General features: G+C 35.3%; 1 protein-coding gene across 4 annotated transcripts; it reads right to left on the reverse strand.

Moving 5' to 3' along the window:
- Positions 1-8,663: 8,663 nt before the first annotated feature.
- Positions 8,664-13,172, reverse strand: LOC145067192 (uncharacterized). 4 transcript variants are annotated; one of them, XM_079014388.1, is made up of 6 exons: positions 12,603-13,172; positions 11,818-11,898; positions 10,694-10,863; positions 10,543-10,605; positions 9,570-10,377; positions 8,664-9,378 (listed from the first exon to the last, which is right to left on the reverse strand). In XM_079014388.1, the coding sequence occupies exons 2-5, from the start codon at positions 11,880-11,882 to the stop codon at positions 9,782-9,784; spliced, it is 894 nt and encodes a 297-aa protein (XP_078870514.1). In that variant the 5' UTR covers positions 11,883-11,898; positions 12,603-13,172; the 3' UTR covers positions 8,664-9,378; positions 9,570-9,781. The 4 variants fall into 4 exon arrangements, with proteins under 4 accessions (XP_078870514.1, XP_078870513.1, XP_078870512.1 ...); XM_079014387.1 differs by having other exon boundaries at positions 9,570-10,386; positions 11,818-11,952; XM_079014386.1 differs by having other exon boundaries at positions 9,570-10,386; positions 11,818-11,955.
- Between the last annotated feature and the right edge of the window lie 6,528 nt (positions 13,173-19,700).

A 19,700-nucleotide genomic window follows, 5' to 3' on the forward strand; every position in this document is an offset into this window, starting at 1 on the left:
ATCTCCCTTTGGCTTTCCATGATGTTTGCTCCAACAAACCAACTGTTTCATCTGCATTGTCTATCGGTGCTGACCAGAAAAATTCATCACAGCCATCTGCATTATCTTCATTCACTATGGCAGTGAGTTCGGCTGTCTGATGTTCAGTTACTCCTGTGACCTTATAAACTTGATTAGGAATGGTTCGAACCTTTTGGTATACGACGGCCTTTTCTTTAAGGATTGGGGACTTATGTTTGGACAAACGAGCGAATTCCACAGAATTTTCAGAAATCAAGTTTTTGTGGTTTTTAGTATTGCTCCTAATAAACTCGGAATAGTCAACCTCATCCTCTACAGAAATTTCACTCATGTCATCGTCCTCATTAAGTTCAGATGCATTTTCAACATCAATTTTATTTTCTGAACTTAATTTGGTACTCAAAGAGTCAAATTTTTGTATAGTTTCGGCTCTGAGTTTCAACTTATCATTTTCATCCAAAAGATTCTTAAGCATGTCCTTATGGTTTTTGGACTTTATAAATGATTCAATTTTGTCCAGACCATACATATAAGTGGGATTAACATCATCTGAAGATACAACACTTTCGCAGTTGTATGCTTTGGCATCGATTTCATCCTCCTTTAACTCAAGGAAGGGCAAAATCATGCGATGTATATTCTGGCCTATTTCACAGTTTAAATGCAGCTGAGTAATGTTAGTATAAAGCCTTTTTTCAATCAAACAAAAAACATTCCTCTATTTTAATAACTTAAGATTGTCTCTTTGCAAATAAATGTTCTCATCCCAAGACTTAACCAGCTCCGACTCCTTCTGTTCAATCCATATCCTTCGCTCCTCACTCTTGGATGACACCCTGCTTATTTGGTTAGTTAGATTAGAATTCGTGACACGTGTTTGAGTTAAACAACTATCTAGATTTGAAATTCTTGAATTCAAGTTATTTAATTCCTTTTCATATGATGTTTGTGGAATTTTAAACGAAATGAAAATAGATTGTGCCTTCTTGATCAGTTCATCTAGCTCACTGATCTGCACACTGAGAGGCTCCGCTGTAAAGCATACGTCCTCTCGCTCCTTAGCCTCTTCGTTTCCACCATCAGTGTTGTATCCTCTCATTAGGGATACATCTGACACCATCAGACATCTTCCACCCGCATCACTATTCTTCGCCACATATGCCTTTCCATGAGAAGGCTTTCTCACTTCATCATCCTCTGAGTCGGTTGACCACACCTGTATGCTACCGAACTCATCATCATCTACCGAACCCTGCACAATAAGAGCATTCATAGAAGGATTAGTAGCAGCTTTCTTCCTCTTAATCTCTTCCAGTCTTTTCATAAGACTTGCTTCTTCATCTTTCTCCTCATCTTTCTCTGCCATCTTCTTCAACACGCAATCCTTTGCATAATGATTTTTCCCACCACAGTAGAAGCAACTGACACCAGAGTCAGCTTCACCCTTCGCTTCCTTCTTTGATTCTTCAACCTTCGGCTCCTCTTTCACTTTCTCAGAGCTGTAGCTTCCTTGCCAATTTCGGTTCTTGTTGGTAGGGAACTTCTTCTTAATGAACCTTCTGGGATTTGATACCATGATAGCATAGTCTTTGGCTGTTAAATCGTAATCTCCCATATTCAAATCTTCTTCTGCATTCTTACCTTTGGACAAGAGCGCCAAAGACCCCAAGTTTGAAACCACGCTTTTATCTTGCAACACAATCTTTTCTTGGGATTTTAGAATCCCTACCAGTTTTGCCAAGGAATATGATTTAAACTGCTCATGCGCTTTAACCGTCGACACAACAGCCCTCCATTCGGATCTCAGACCATTTAAGAATGTGACCTTCTGTTCGATGAGCTTTCTTTCAATGTCATGTTTGATCATCTTGCTGAGAAGATGATTGAACCGATCAAATGTTTGTGTAACAACCTCATCCGGCATCTGCTTGAATTCTCCAAATTAAGAGAGAAGCAGGGTCTGAATTGAATGCTCTAGATCTTCATCTGTGGAGTACAACTCTCGCAACCGATCCCAGATTTCTTTTGTTGTACTGCAAGAACTTACTAATCGAAACGTGTCGGACTGAAGAGCGAATCGAATTAGTCTCAATGCCTTAATGTTGCATTGGAACTTATCCTTTTCATCCTGAGTGACGTCTTTCACATCTTTTAATAGATCATTATACTCCTTTTGAGTTTTAATGATCCTAGACGTTCTTGAATGAGCGAAAGGGCCAGAAGTAATAGCTTCCCATATCAGATACCCGTTATCTTCAGATCCAATAACGTAATCTTCAAAGTGGTGTGTCCATACTTCATAGTGTTGAGTATAGAGAATTGGAATCTTGGTGGTTGATCCGATGTTATTAGAGATGTTGATGGGATTGGATTGAGAATCGTCCATGCTTGATCGTGTAACCTATTATAAGATCAGACTTTGTAATACGTAATATTAGGGCAAGATGAATAATTAATGAGATACGTCAATTATGGAGTGACGGCTCAATAAATATCAATGAATGCGGAATAAACCCTAATCACTTCTTTCACAGAAGAGATGTGTGTTAATTACACAGTCTCCTGCTCTGATACCAATTGATGAGTTGAAAAACTCTTTGATCGTTTAGATCTTCAAAAAGGTTAATCAGAAAAATACTAACAGAAAGATCAAACACAAGAATGAATCAAAATATGTCGAATGCTTCAATAGATTCACGCCTCAGCAGAGCTTGACTAAGAACTTCCGCTGTAGAGGCTGTTTAGGGTTACAATCAAAATAAAAGTATACGCTGATAATGACTGACTCTGAAATCTTACGTACTAAGATGCATGCAAGCATCTATATATACTAAACCCTAGAATATAAAATCACGGATGGACAGGCCCAATTTGGATACAAAATTGGACTAAAGAACGAGCCCAAGACGCAACACCTAACAGACCCTACATCAATGATACTAACTTTACAGAATATAAGCAGAACATTATGTTAGTTCTCGGTTAATAGATATTGACCTTGAATTTTGGATAGATCAAAGTTCTATGAGGATGTTGAATTTAGATGAATAAGTCTTCATTTCTATTATTGCTTCTAATAATGCACAAATTATGTACATATTAATGAAGTATTTCAGAATTATGAACTGGATATCTTATTATATTCAGAAACAATAAAATTAAACTAAGGATATCACGTCGTGAGTACCACAACTTTCATCAAATCGTTATCTTGTATGGTTTTCAGATGTATTCTATATATATATATATATATATATATATATATATATATATATATATATATATATATATATATATATATATATATATTTCTTTATACAAGTTTAGTGGGAGTAAATACATTTTTCTGGTTGTTTATGTTTATTTTGAGAACAAAATTGATCATATATGATATCTCATATATAAGAACATGTTATGAGGTACAAATTAAAGAATATGGTTGCAAAATTTTGTCACAGGGTTGCATACAATTAGTATTTAAAGACCATTAAAGTTGTGACAATAAGTCAACACTGTTATTTTACAGTAGCAACAAAAGTTCTACTAAGTCATATCATATTAACATCACGTTTTTGTTTCTTAACATAACAGTGCCAATGGGTAAATTATTATAAAGCTCATTAGGACAAACTTCTTTATAACAGATCCTCTCATAAAGCCACATGTAAGTCTAACATGATAACATCTCTTATTCTTCAAACAGAGATACATGACATTTTTGTTTTACAAATCTGTTAAACATTGGTCTACTCCAATGTTATCCGTAACTAGTAGTAATAAATGACATGCATATGTATGACATGATGAGTATACATAAACTACATTGTCGAAGTTTATTTGTTTATTTTTCCCTAATAGGAGAAGTGATATCTATGGGCCCTCAATGATTTGGTGCTGACCTCTAAAGTGTTTAGTCGAATACTATATTATACATATTATATTGTTACGAACATTCAAACATATATGGACTCGTAGTCACACAAAATTAGATTCGTCTCAAATTATCTTTATATATATATATATATATATATATATATATATATATCCATTTGCTGAGTACGCGGGGCGTACTCAGCTCCTACTCTTAGCGATCTCGATATTGGGCCATAGTTTGGGTTTGTAAATTTGGGCCTTTTTGGTCCATTAAACTTCTGTTTTTGACTTTGGACTAGCATGCTGGGCTTCCTTGGATTTAGGCCCATGATGGATCTTGGGCCCAATTTAGAAGATTGGGCCATAAATTGGGCTTTGGGTTGCCATATAGGATTTGGGCCTGTTTAGTAGTTGAATTGGGTCTTGGCTTTGGGCCAAGTTAGATAAAGGGTAAAATGGTCTTTTACCATGGTTATAGTTCAAGTATCTTAGACTCTTGGTTATGGGTCATAATTGAATTAATAATTGGATATTATTTTGATGATGATAACACGGGAATTTCCTAACCAGCAGTTAGAGATTTATTTGAGTGATTCATCAGCTAGAGGTGAGTTTCCTTAATGTGTTTAATGGGTCGAAGGCACCAATGTCGGCCTATGGTTTGTTATGCTAGGATGATAGATGTATGTGTGACTCTTGCATGTATACTGTGATTGTAGGCTTACCGGGCAGGGCCCGATGACAATTGTGCATGCTATTTATCTTTGTGATTATTACATGTGTTATGTGTTTATATGTTATATAATTATACCGGGCGGGGCTCGATGCCGAGCAAGGCCCGATGCCAGGCGGGGCCGGATGATGGGCGAGGACCATTATGTGTTTATTATGTATGGGATATGGTATTTTGGGGAACTCACTAAGCTTTGTACTTATGATTTTCAATTTATGTTTCAAATACTTCTAGTTCGAAAGGGAAGAGCTGAAGATAATTATAGTGCACATACCACCTCTTTTCGTATTTTATGATTACTCTGATGTTTTCTGATGTATTTGATACACTTTGTTCCATTATGGTTTGATGATGTTGTTTCAGATAACAGTTTTATTAAATTAAAAACGAATATTTTTTGTCTTAATTTTGGGACGTTACAAGTTTTATATATATATATATATATATATATATATATATATATATATATATATATATAGAGAGAGAGAGAGAGAGAGAGAGAGATTAAAATGTGGATGACATCTATTGTACGAGCGTGTGTGGACAATGTTACTTTATGAAAATAACTAGGAGAACATGTTGTTTGGTAATGAGAGTAATTTCAACATTACATAACTATTGACATTATCATGCATTCTCACTATTCTTTCTTGTTCACATGTATCATTACTTATTGTTATCATTCTTACATAATACGATTATCAAGAAGACATTATGACAAAATTCTGACAAAATAAGAATAATAATAAAAAAACATACTACCCTTATAGAGTAATTAATTAGTGAGAATGCATGAAAATAGCTATGTGGGGTTGAATGTATTCACATTACCAAACAACTTATTTTCTTTATTATTCTCACACCAAGTTCTTGTACTCCATATATATATATATATATATATATATATATATATATATATATATATATATATATCTTTATGTAAGACATTATGTATCGACTCCCATATGCTTCGAATATAGGATCATTTACATATGCTATAATATTCACTCGATATGATTTTTTTCAAATGCCTTGCGTGTTGAGAGGGAAAAAGGACTAGAACATGGTGTGACTAAAGTTGTTAAACAACTATTAAGAACACTCTAAGGTTTACTGAAGATTGGTTTCTTGTGGACAGTTGGAAGTATAGTATTTGGACGGACCATATTGACATAATTCTGAGTGGAGGTGACTCTTTTTTAGAATTGATAGTCATATGGGAATATGGAAATGTTTCTATAATCGGATTTGATGATTAAAATCTACATGTGAGTTAGAAACTTTAATGCAAGGAAGGTGTTCAAGGAATGTACCTTGAATTTGAAACTTCATTACTTTGGAATTGTTTTTGGTAACAAAGCTCCAATGGAATATTCTGTAATATCATTGGCTGAGTCTCTGTGACTTTAAAGCTATGACATCATAGAAGGACAATGCATTTAAGTTTGAACTCTAACACATTCTTGTAGTAACAAGAATTTGAAATTGTGAAATGAGCATCATTAAAATAGTGTCCAATCGATCTATTCACAAACAAAGGACCATAGAGAGACATAGTATGCATGTTTATAACATGGCATGCCTGATGTTTAATTCTAGTGTTTAGTTGATTACTCGAAACATTATACAATAAATAAAGTCTTATTAACATTGTGATTAAATAATAAGAGTTTTATTTATATCCAATAGTTTTAAACTATAGTTAATTAGGTTATTATTGTGTTTCAATTAGCATGTTTTACTTCCCGAATAATTGGATTATTCAAACATCCACACTCGATCATACTTTTGGAAGTAAGTAGTGAATTAAGACTCTCATGAATTGAATTGTAGATTGTCTATGGAGATTAGACATATCAATGGTTTTTCTGCAATGTTCACGAGTACATGGAGATGGGGATTTTTAGTATTGGATAAACCCACACTTAGAGAATTACTTCATGGATTTTATCACGAGTAATTTTGAGACAATAATATCTTATATTCTTGAAACGGAGATATATGAGTTGTTTACGAGTTGGTTGTGCATTGATCATACGTAAACGCATTAGTAACTTGATGTTATAGAATGTATTATTATGTGTGATTTGATGAGTGAATAGTGCAAGCATATAATTCGAAGTTTATCCGTTCCTTTTGCCCTAATAGGAAAAGTGATATCTATGGGTCCTCGATGATTTGATGTCGACATCTAAAGCGCTTGGCCAATCCTAGACTGAATTGATGTGTTCAATTAGTAGTATGATTACAGTCATCATGAATTAGAAATCAGATGAATATTTGATCACTTATCTTAGGACTCATATCTGCCTAGGTCAGAGTTCGACAACGGCTTTAAAAGCTACAATTTGCTAATCAAAATTTGAAGTTATACTGACAACTATAGTTATTAAACTTATCAAAGTGGGAGACTGTTGGATTATATGTCTGAGCCCATAACTATAATTGGTATATACTTGAATTGATCGTAGCATAGTCCTTTTGGGTTGCCTTCATACTAGCAACTAGACAAGATGACCTATTGAGGAAGAGGAAAAATTTGTTATTTGAATATAAATTGAAATGAATGATTTATTAATGTATTATGGAAATAATATGTTAATTAGAAATCATATTAATTAATTAATAGTTAATTAGAAATTAATTGGAATTAATTTTGGGATTAATTAAATTAATTAAAACTGCAGGGGCTGTTTGGCAATTTATTGATAGTTGAGGAAAGAAGCTCTAGAACCCTCCTAAAGAGGCTTGGATGAAATCCTCTAGGAAAGCCCTAGCATTTTCGTCTAAGGGCTTATGGATGGAAGGTTTAGGGTTTGCTTGGTCCTTAAGCAAAGCAATTAGGGTTTCCTACTTCTAACCCTCGCTTTGGCTCTAAGTCACCTCACTATATAAAGACCCATACCCTTATTAATTTTTGGTCACTAGAAACCCTAGAGAGTTATAGCTGAAAATTGAAGCTTCCTCCTCCCTCTCCTATCTCATCCTCTTGCTAAGTGTGTTTGTGATTCATTAGAGGTGTTACACTTGTGACACTTGCTCTCAAGCTTCAAGATCTTCAAGATTATTGGATTGTTATTACTACATAACCATCAAAGGTATGTATCATAACTCTTTATTATGTGAATTTCGATTATTTATCATAGATCTAGGGTTTACGTGATGTTGTTCATATTGTATGTTCAATTAGATAAGACATAGATCTTATTAGGGTTGCATACACACATAGGATTGTTTGTTTATACAAACTTATTTACTCATTTTATCAATATACTTTTATTTATGGAAACTTCTGTCAAAACTTTGATTATGATTCATGAAACTAATATTTTTGTAAACCTGTGAACTCACTAACTATTTTTATAGTTGACGCTCAATTTACATTTTTTTTTTTCAGGAATCATTTAGTAAGAGGCACTTAAAGACACATCTCTTATAGGAACATTTGCATGTGTTGTTTTTCAAATACATTGTAATTCTTTTAAAAAAATGGTTCAAACTCATTGTAAATTGTAAGGTTTTTTAATACTATGGTTGATGTTGTCTTTTAAGTTTTGCTATGAAACCCTTTATACTGTCATGTCCTGTGTTTCTGCTTTAGCGGGGTGTGACGGATATGTTATGTAAATATTTCTGTCGGAAATACGTAGGCAATTATCGACATAATTTGTTGGTAATCTATCAAATGATCCGTTGGAAATCTTTACCCACGCCTTACTTTGAGACAGTTTTTCTGTTGGAATTTTCTTCATAGTAGGCATTTTGACAGAATTGGCTGTCGGATATTTCACCCTTTTTCTAGTAGTGGGCTAGGCTACAGTTAAGTAAAAAGATATGTCTTTCTTATTAGGCTCATCTTCGTGTAGTGTCTTTTTCTAGCAACCAAAACAATGCATATTGCTATTGGCCACTTGTTTTTTAGGGTTAGTTAATCACTAGCCATGGCTTCTAATACTATGGACAACACGTCCGGAAATTAACTCTCCATTTTATATATGCTTGTGCAAAAAATAGAACCAGAAAATGAAAAAAGAAATTGTATGGAAAGATATAAACTAAATTATCTGGTTGTAAAGAAAACAAGTCATCAGAAAAACATTCAAGGTTAACCAAGTTCACATAATGTTTTCCTATGTTTTAAAATTAAAATACTAGATATCCATAGCAATCCATATACCTCATTTCTGGACGACTTTAGCACGTCTCATATATTTTTTAGCATTTACTATGCTAAACTCAGATGGATTCACGTTCATAATGCATACAGAAGTCCCAGATTCAACTTGCTCAGCCTGAGGTAAACCAGCATCATTGATTATGTTAAATTCTTCACGCAATTGATCCACGATAGACCCTGAAGCAGGCGGCACTTTTTCATCTTTCCCACACGAGATTTCACCATTTGACACAGATACTGCTGGATCTTTGGCTGCAGTCTTAGATGATGTATGTGTGGTTATCCCTGATATAAAGTGACTAAGCAACAGCAATGCAGCCATGGATTCATTATCAGTTGAAGGGGAATTCTCCCTGATAATCTTTTGAACACAACCAGAAGCTGTCTCTATACTGTTTAAAGTAGCAATGGAGGGCTGAACCAATTGAACACTATTCACCCCATGTGTTGATCTTGATCTGTTCTCTTCTGTTAAACGCCTCTGACTCCTATCCAAAAACTTCGAAACATCCCTTCCACAATCATCTTGAATGGTCTGTCTCTTCCTTTTATTTCCACATGATAGAAGAGAATCCTGAAATCACAAAAAGCGAAATGAACATAAAAGTTGGACCGTGATATTTGATAGTAGATTATCAAATGACGACTTACATAGAAAACCATAAATTATTGGGTGTTGGATACGTATGTTTTTGTGTGAATTTCGATAATAGTAAGCCTTCTTAGCATGAGGATGAGTAGAAATAGAATGAACAGAAAGGATACCTTTTCAGTTTCCGACCTGTTCTCCTCAGGTCCCAGAGAAGACGGTGAAACCTTTTGGCTTACAGAAGTGCTTCCACGCATAATAATCTCAGCTAAAGACTTTTTATGCTTCTTCATCACCCGCAAATCTACTTCATCAGTTCTAGTTTTTCTGAAATGACGTTTGGAACCAAGCTCTGAATCATTGCGACAAGAGTCTGCAGGCATAGGCTTCATCCTTTTAGCTCGAACAATCTTTCTCTCTCTTCACATGAGCTCTTTTTCTTCGTTGATGCAAAACCAGTCTTAGATTTAACTAGGGCGCCCTTTTTCTTTCTGACATATGTGTCCAGCATGAATTCATCAGAATCATCTTCTTCACTTTCGCTAGAAAAACCATAGCCAGCACTCACAGCATCACAAGGACCTTGAAGCTGCTTTAGTATGTCCGACAACAGGCGAAATTTCTGAGGTTTCTCTCCTGCCAAGTTTCTTTCTTCATCACTGTTAGTATTAGCCCCATCATCATCAACAACTATATGCTTTTCATTTCCAGCAGCTATAATGTCTTTAGATACACTGTTCTCATTTTGGTACTGAACATCATTCTTCAGTTTGTGAGAAGATGACTTTGAGGCTCCATCAGTTACAATATCTTTCAGTGAATGATCAACAACTACCTCATCTTCTGGCTTATCATTTTCTGCAGCCACCATATCTCCATGGATGACTTTTTCAATCTCGCAGTGAGCATAAGTTACCTTGCCAGAAGCTGACTCCAAAGGTGTATCATTGATAATACTGGTTGCATCATTACCAGTAACCACACCTGCAAAAACTAACATATTTTCTGAATTTAAAAGCTTCCGAGGACTGATAGACCTCACAAAGATCAAAGCATCATCCCAAATTTCACATCCAGAACTAGGATGACAAGATTTTCCTTACGAAGAATTCTAACAAATTAAGGTATACATACATTTGGAAATGATACCTGTATGGGTTTCTGATACGGCATCTTGTCCCTCTGGATTTCTCACTTCAGAATATATCAAAGCTGGGAACAATATAAGCATCAAAGAATTAAAAGATGATCAGATCTAGTTTTTAAATTCTAGAGTACTACACTAATTTCGGTCACTTACGGTTCGGAGTTTGTGTATTTTCTGGAGTATTAATCAAAGCATCATTGTCCTCTAGAATTAGCGAAGCAAACACCCTTTCTGCTTGATAAGTAGATTCCGGAGAGTAACTAGACAGGTCAAGGGGACAACATTTCTTCCAATCTTTTCTCCGAACCTCAGCAATGTACTGACTGCATTTAGCATTGAATTCGATACAAGATAAAAAGGTTAATTCTGTTGATCCAAATGAACAAAGGATATAGCCTACATTTGTGCATATATACACTTAGCATATATATATATATATATATATATATATATATATATATATATATATATATATATATATATATATATATATATATATATATATTGCAATATGCATATATGTTGTATGCAACCGACGACACACATTGATAACTAAAAGACCATAATGATCATGATGAATGATATTCTAGAGTTGAGATAGGTCTTTGACAATGTATTGAACAAGAGTTTTAATTTATTGTCACAACATCATTTCACTTTTCAAACAATTTTACTATTTTTTTCTTATAATGCATTGAACACTTCATAAATTTAATGAAATATATTTCTTTTTTAAAAAACATTTAATTGGTAAGCACTTTTATATTAAAAAAATGTCATTTTCTCATAGAACACTTCAATGGCCATTGAACTACATATTCATTGAATACCAAAGTGACATTCTATTATGGTTGAATTTAATTTGTTGAATGCCAGCTAAATGCCAGCTAGACATTCCACCTCATTCAATTGGTTATTAAATTATGCATTGTGGATGCTCTTCATAGTATTTTATTAAACAATGGACATTGGGCATTTTTCTTTAGTAGCCTTGTGGATCTTAGGTACCTCCCATTTGGCATTTCTTTTACATGGCTCCGGAGAAGCTATATACTATTGCCAGTGTTGATGAGATGAGAAGTAACCATGCACCATTTTACAATTCTTTAAGGAATTTTTGTAGGGCGGCATACAATTAGTTCATATATGTGTCCAAGGTAGCAATTTGAAAATATATGGGGAGATATGATCAGTACAAACCAAAAGGAACAAGTTAATTACAAAACGGTGTTTGGAATCAAGCTTAATAGAGACCCCAATTAAAAACTCACACATACCGAATACATAAATTCTCAAATTCCTTTGGTTCAGTACTTGTATCTCCGCTCGAATTCGTCTCCATTTACAGCAATTGTAGTCTGATGATGATAACCGACACTTGTGAAAATCAAGACTTAAAAAGGACACAATATCTACTAAAAACAGGAAAACCCCTTATCAAACACAATACAGGTACAAATCACTCCCATTATAACTACAATCGTATACATATATCATTCAAATACTTAGGTAGATCTTGTACGGCACGTTATGTGAATGGAGATCGTAGTGATTGCAGAATTTTACAATTATCATACACAAAGATATCATAGCACAATAGTGAAGCAATTAATTCAAAGGAGTATATTAGATTACTTAAATTCATTATATGTTGTACAAGGAAATTGCTAGATTCACATCCTCTTCTAGATCAACTTTGCTGCTTAATTCTAGACAATTAAATAGCTAATTTAAATCATCGTGTTGAATCGATCAATAGAAACAACCACAAAAACACGATACGGAAAGTATGGCGAAGCCGATCTAATGTATAAACCCTAATTCGACAACACAACAAGAAAGAGTTGACAACGAGATACATTATCACGTTCCCTTTTTTCAACCAAAAATCCCAATTTTTTATAGCAAAACCAAACCCTAATTTTTTAACAAAACTAAACCCTAATTATAACACATAAAAGATAAAAGATGGTGAAGATGCATCATTGTCTCTCATATGCATCGCGACGCATATAGGGGAAGATCGATGGCTTAAAATCTAATTGAAATGTCGGAAGCGTACCTTAGAGATTAAGCACAGAAGGCTAACTGCTAAGAGTTCTTGCGATAGCTACGTCTTATATTTCGGAGGTCAATAACACACTGCAAGAAAAAAATAGACTCATTTCGAAGGCTAAATTGGGCCGCAAAAACAATATAGGGCACACATTTGCTCGCCGCTTGCATAACCATAACCCAAATGATATCCCCTTTGGGATATTTTATATCCTATAAGGGATCTACATGTATATGATATATAAATCTTCACATCAATAAAGTTTTGCCAAACTGAATTAGTAGAACTACTAAATTTAAAGGAAATTTATTCAAGAGATCTATTTCTTTCTGATTTTAAACTAGTACATAATCGCCACTTTCTACATAAAATCATATAAACAACACATGTATATCAATGTGAAAGAAATTGTCCTGCTGTTAAATACAATTAAAATACTCATTTGTAAAAGAACAAGCACAAGAAGGAACAAACTGCAATAACATAGATTGACTTGCCTAATCAAAACACATCAAGTTAAAGATGAAGTGGGCAATAAATATATATCCATCTCAGTACCTAAATCAATTAAATGTCTGGATGAGTTTTGAATGTATATGTTTAAAAAAAAACCCAAAAGTCAGCTTTTATATAAATATCTATATGCATAAGAAAACTTAGCTACTTAAGATCAAGTTGAAGTTGAAACAAAAAAAGAAATCTTCATGTATATACCAAAATTATGCGCAAATAGAATATTACTACAAGTAAAGCTTAACTAAAAATAATAGGAGAAGATAAGAGACAAAGATTAAACTCTCCTGCTGGAATATCTAATTTCAAATAAAGTTGTCCATGGATTTTTTAATAAACCAAAAGAAATTCAAATCCAATATAAGATCTTGATCTATTGACAAAGATTTTGCTTAAAATTTCCTAGGGTAATATTTGAGAAGAAATGGTAAAATAGGAAAGTTGGATATTGTAGGTAGAGAAACAATAAGAGCTAGTGTGAGACATATACCAACAACATAATGTACATGTTTATGGCCACGATCAGTTGCATATATATATATATATATATATATATATATATATATATATATATATATATATATATATATATATATATATATATATATATATATTAATTTGTTTTGATCTTATCTTTAGAAAATCAAATAAAAGAAGGATTAACAAATAATCTGTATAGTATTTTATTATTTTATAGATATATAACCTAATATATTTATTTATTATCGTGACTACAACAAATCAACCCTCCTACTAGGACTTAAGTTGCTGTTAAAGGTAAAAATTAAGCTCGATGCTCTATTTGTCACGACACATTAAACAAAACTTAGTAGATGCTGCTAAAAGCGTCGTTGCTATAGTGTATCATCCTCGTAGATTAATTATTTGTGGATACATTCTGCCACTTACTTACATCATAGTAAACAATTATGTTATAGTGTGGCTTGGAATTTAGTGGTCCATATGGATTTATGACCCAACCCAAATTGAAGTGAAGAAACATGAATGATTTATCGAAGGGATATGAATTTGGAGTATGTAGAGGGGTCGTTATGCCCGAAGCCATTACTTCGGATTTACTTGTACATGGGCCCAACAGTTTGTATGCCCTCCGGATTTGAAACATCCCAAAAATATGGTTCAAAATATTTGTTTTAAATCATAAATAAAAACCATAAGTATCATTCATCATATAAAAATCATAATCGTGTATCTCATAAATGTTATAAACAACTGTCAGTATATCAAAATCATATATCATAACATCAGAGTAATCATCCCAAGCTAAAAGTTGTGGTGTGTGCCATTCAGTTATCCTGAGCTCTTCGATTTACTAGCGGAAGTACCTGAAACAAAAACTAAAAACTGTAAGCACGAAGTTTAGCGAGTCTCTACAATCTACCACATACTATACACATAATCAGATATCAACATATTGTGGGCCCCGCCCGGCATCGGACCGCATCTAGCATCGGGCCTCGCCTGACATCAAATCGCATCTGGCATCGGGCCCCGCCCGATATCGGACCGAAGTCCGGTATACATATAACATATCAACAAGCATATAACATAAACATATAAACATTCCTCAGGCTTGCCCCAACATCAAACCGAAGCCTAGAACATATAAACATAACATATAAGCTAAACATTCCTCAGGCTTGCCCCGACAATTGGATCGAAGCCCGAAACATAAAAACATAACATATAAGTTAAACATTCCTCGAGCTTGCCCCGACATCAGACCGAAGCCCGAAACATATGAACAAACACATGCAAGAATCACGAAGACATCAAGCATACAAACATTCCTCAGGCTTTCCCCGTCATCAGACCAAAGTCCGGAAACAAAGAACCTACATCGAGCTAACCTTGACATCAGACCTAAGTCCGACATAAGCTAACATACATAAACGAGCCAGCATTAGTGCCTTCAACCCGTTCCTACTGAAGGAAAACTCACCTCGCACTGCTTGAGTCCCGCAAATAAATCTCTGGCTATTGACTGGCAGATTCCCGAACTGTCAACATAAAAAAAAAACCCAATTAACCATTTAGGTTTCAATACATAACCATAAACCCACACTTAGGGTAAAAGGACCATGTTACTTCTAACCTAGCTTGGTCCAAGACCAAGGCCCAAACTCATTCTCCGAAGGCCCAAAAGTCAAACAATGAACCAAAGCCCAACATATGGCCCAATTTTCTAAATTGGGCCCAAACCTCTACATGGTCTTAACTTAAGACCTAACCATTTATTCTAGTCCAAACACTTGGCATTCTTATGGACCAATATCTCATAATCATCAAGGCCTAATTATGGCCCATCTATGGCCAAATTTTCCAAATTAGGCCCAAAACTTTCTAATGGGCCTTATCTTAAAGCTCAATCCAAATGTTCTAGTCCATATATTTGTTATTGGATGGCCGATCAAGAGCCCAATCCCTAAAACCCAACAGAAAGGCCCAACTCAAGGACCAACCAAAATTAGTGTTTCGCACATGAAATGACAATTAGGGTTAATTAGGAACACTTAACCCATTAAGGATTTAATCCATTAAGTCCATCAATCTGCTAGGTCAATCATACAGTGTAATTAGGCATAATTCATACTTCAATCCTCTGGTCCAAACATGGGTCCCGACAATCTAAAACTAACATCTTCAAAAATTAAGGTTTTCTAAACCCTAATTAGGGTTTCCAACCCAAATACAAACTAACCAAATCCAAGATTAAGTTTTTAGGTCAATTAGGGTTTCATTGGGTCAATTAGGGTTTCATTAAGTCGAGCACCACCCACTACCACCTCAGGCGGTGGTGGTCGACGGCGGCAGCCACCGCATCACGGTGGTGGTCATGATTCTAGTCCAATCATGTCCAAATATCCCATAAGCAATTGAATCACATGCAAATGCACACAACCACCCAAGGTGGCGACTGGTGGCAATAGAATGGTGGCGTAAGGTTGCAGCCACCACCTCATGGTGGTGGTGATGGGTTTTCTTCAAGTTTTCCGGCTGAGAAACACGCATATAGCTCCATGACAAATAGATACACACCAACACCATATCACGCACACACAGCCAACTCTAATGGTGGCTGGCGGCGGCAAAAGAAGCACTTTAGTGGCAGCCACCATGGTTGGCTGCCATGTTGGTCCGCCTAGCTTTCTGGTCAAAAACGCACCCACATACACACTTTATGGACACGAGCTGGGCACTAGAAACGCACCCAATCACAGCCACCTTCGCAGTGGCGCATGGCAGTCGGAGGGAAGGCGTCAACCACAACCACTGCTCGGTATAGCGATGGCAACGATAGCTCGGTGACAGAAAGAACGGAGACGAGGAGGTGTACATTCTCCGGCGAGGAACAATGGCAGCAACGTCGTCGTTCATTTCCTCAGCCTCTTTTGCCGCGACGTCTGACACCTGTCTCGTCGATCCTTCAACCGTCGGCGGCAGCTGAGGTGCATGGCTGGTAGCTCGCAACTTCGACAATGGCTAGGAGGCAGTCGATATGTCTCAAGTCGGCGACTGAGAGGGGAGCACAAGATGGCGGCGATTTACAGCTAGGGTTAGGGTTAGGCAATGTAACAGGAGGGAAAAGAAAGATATCGGGTTTAAGTCCCGCTCCCATACAAACTTTTGCATATTAAACAAGTCTAGTCCCTCCCCATTGGATCTTTTCCAAATTAAGCCCAATATTTACCATTCAGCCCCTCTCTTCAATATTTTTTTTCAATTTAAATCCAGAATTTGCCCTTTGGCCCTTGCCTTCAAAAATCCTTTAATAATAAGTAGATAATTTACCAAACAGACCCTGACTTCTGAAATCCTTTTCAAATTAAACCCATAACTTACTAAACAACCCTTAGCCCTCAACCTTCAAAATTCTTTACAATTTAATCTGGAAATTACATTTTAACCCCCAAACTCTCAATTACAGCTTTTAACTCCCGAAGACCAACACCTCGCTAAATATTATGGATTTTTGGGCTACTACTCATTCATTAATTTTTATTTATTTATTTATTTATTTAATAAACGGGATGTTACAAGATTACCAAAAATACTTAGGTAAAAGATCATTAGAAAATTTTTAATCATATTATTCTTGATCTACAAGGTGTTGAAGTTATAACTGATGATGTAGATCAAGATCGTATTCTATTTTGTTCTCTATTGAATGTGTTAAAATTTCATCGATACCATGTTATATGGTAGAATAATAGTTACTATAAATGATGTGAATGATGATGATGTATTGTATAAGGAACTAAAATATAAGGTTTTTGGTAGAGAATATGGAAATAAGGGGAGGTCATGTTTCAAGTCTAAAGCATTTGTTAAATACAATTCCTACCAAGGAGAAATAGGTGATGTTTTGACTCTATATACGACTAGTTCTATAGGCACTTAGATCTTGGATACATGTGCATGTAATCATTTCATTGTCTCACATGGTTTTTTTTAGGGAATATAATGGTAAATCAAAGTTAGGTGAGGATGGGATATGGCGAATTAAGGGCATTGGCACATTTCAAATTAAAATAGATGATACTATGGTTAGAAAACTAGATTGTTGATATCTTCCTAATGTTCGGAAAAATTGATTTCTCTTGGAACTTTAACCAAATTATGGGACCAACTAGTTCAGTAAAGATGATTAGGTAATAGTCTCAGATGGTGCTCTTGTGGTAATGAAAAGGAAACTGAAACATGTAGTTTTTCTTCTAGAAAGAAGTTCGGTTATAAGAAAAGTGGTTATATCTTAGTCTATGAAGTGGTCGAGATGTTATTTTTTTCATGATAAACGCTTTTAATATATTTTTAACTATTTTACAAATATTTTGACATCCTTTAATTTACTCTATGTTTAAGGTTAAGTTTGATAAGGTAAAAGTCGCTCTAGCAAAGTCCCATTACCCACATAAACTGGGACGTGGGGGTATGGTAAATTTCAACAAAAATTAGTAAGTCCATTATCTAAGATTTTTAAATGTTTGTTAGATATTTCTATCGTTGAAAATATATTTACTTGTTTAACTAATATGCTATATATGTAATGCTAGTTGCAACTTGTTCATTTATGCTTCATCGGTTGATTGTGCTTTTAATAGGTGAATGATAAAGTAATTGGTGGAGATGATGTTCTTCCGCGGTCTTTAATACGGAGGAAAGGACAGGAAAATAAAATGGGAAAATATGATCAAGGATAAGTGAAGCTTGTCACAGAAGAGTTGGTATGTACTGTCAAACTAACTTCTAGCTAGTTTTGGTGTTTACTAATGTTAATTGATAGAGAACACGACTAACAATACATTTACTTCGAATACAATTTTTTCCTAATTAGTCATGAAACTGCAACTGAATAAGGAAAAATATTCTTGAACCAGCCACAAATGCCCTCTCAGTGGTGTTTGGCAAAGAGCATGGTGGATTTGTAAGAGGGGTTGATACGGGAGTCACTCCAACCAGCTATTAGCATCTACCTCGAGCCAAATCTTCATCAAAAGAAAAATAATTTCTTTATTTAGCAAAAACTAGACAAACAAAAAATGCAAAATGAGGATCTAAAGTTGAAAGTTTATTATCTGATTCCTTGGATTCCTTCTCAGGGCAATTCATAAAATATCACAATAAGTTCAAATGTGGAGTCTCCAATAAATACTACTCCAACTTGAAAAAAGTCTCCTATAGAAAAAGTAAGTGTGTGAATTTTTATAGTTTTTTTTATCAATGGACTGCTAATGCTTTCGTGGCATATTTTGTAACAACGGAAATTTTAAAACAAAATTTTCATTTCTTAAAAATGTATTTCCATCCAAAATAAGGCATAGAGGTCCAATGTATCATGTCATAATACAAATCATATAAAATCCCAAGATCATAAATCCTCCATCAGTGTGTACAGATCATGCCGGCGCCTTCCCACGGTCCTCGCTAGTACCTGAAACACATACACAACAACTGTAAGCATAAATGCTTAGTGAGTTCCCCAAAATACAACCTACGCACATACGCCTTTCCAGGCCCCGACCTTCTGGTCCATGTGTCTCAGGGGACTTCCGTCCCGACTGGGTAAACCTCCCGGTCCTACCCATGCCAACCTTACAGTCCACATTACAACGCCTTCCGACCCATAATATACTCGCCTTCCGGCCCATATCAAGCATATCATACATAGCACATATAACAGTTAACTTATCACACATAGCACATATGTCTCATACCATATCCGACCTTCTGGTCACACAGTCAAAACCCTTCTGGGTATAGTATAGTGAGAAGACTCACCTCGTGAATCTCGATAGCTCGCAAATCCCGGAATCACTCGTGCTCGATCCTCCGAGCTACAATCCCCCTATAACACCATACGTCTCTTATTAACACTTTTACCACTAAGGTTGACTACCCTTTTCAAGTCAACACTAGTCAACTCTGGTCAACGGTTAACTTTGACCGGACTCGGCGAGTGCACTAGGGCGACTCGGCGAGTCTAGACGTTTTCACCAACTCTCTAGGATTCCCTTTTTGACACGTCGAGTATTCCCCTGACTCGACTAGTTTCACCTGGTAAGAATCGTG

This window comes from Lactuca serriola, chromosome 8, assembly GCF_051521515.1.
Source record: "Lactuca serriola cultivar US96UC23 chromosome 8, Lser_US96UC23_V15, whole genome shotgun sequence".
Lineage (NCBI taxonomy): Eukaryota > Viridiplantae > Streptophyta > Magnoliopsida > Asterales > Asteraceae > Lactuca > Lactuca serriola.

Bases quoted from the DNA above. Each gene is read 5' to 3' on its own strand.
- LOC145067192 (XM_079014387.1), bottom strand. From the start codon at position 11,882: ATGGAGACGAATTCGAGCGGAGATACAAGTACTGAACCAAAGGAATTT. The intron at 10,864-11,817 runs GTATGTGTGAGT...TGCTAAATGCAG, and splicing joins TTTGAGAATTTATGTATTCG to TCAGTACATTGCTGAGGTTC. The intron at 10,606-10,693 runs GTAAGTGACCGA...TATTGTTCCCAG, and splicing joins AAATACACAAACTCCGAACC to CTTTGATATATTCTGAAGTG.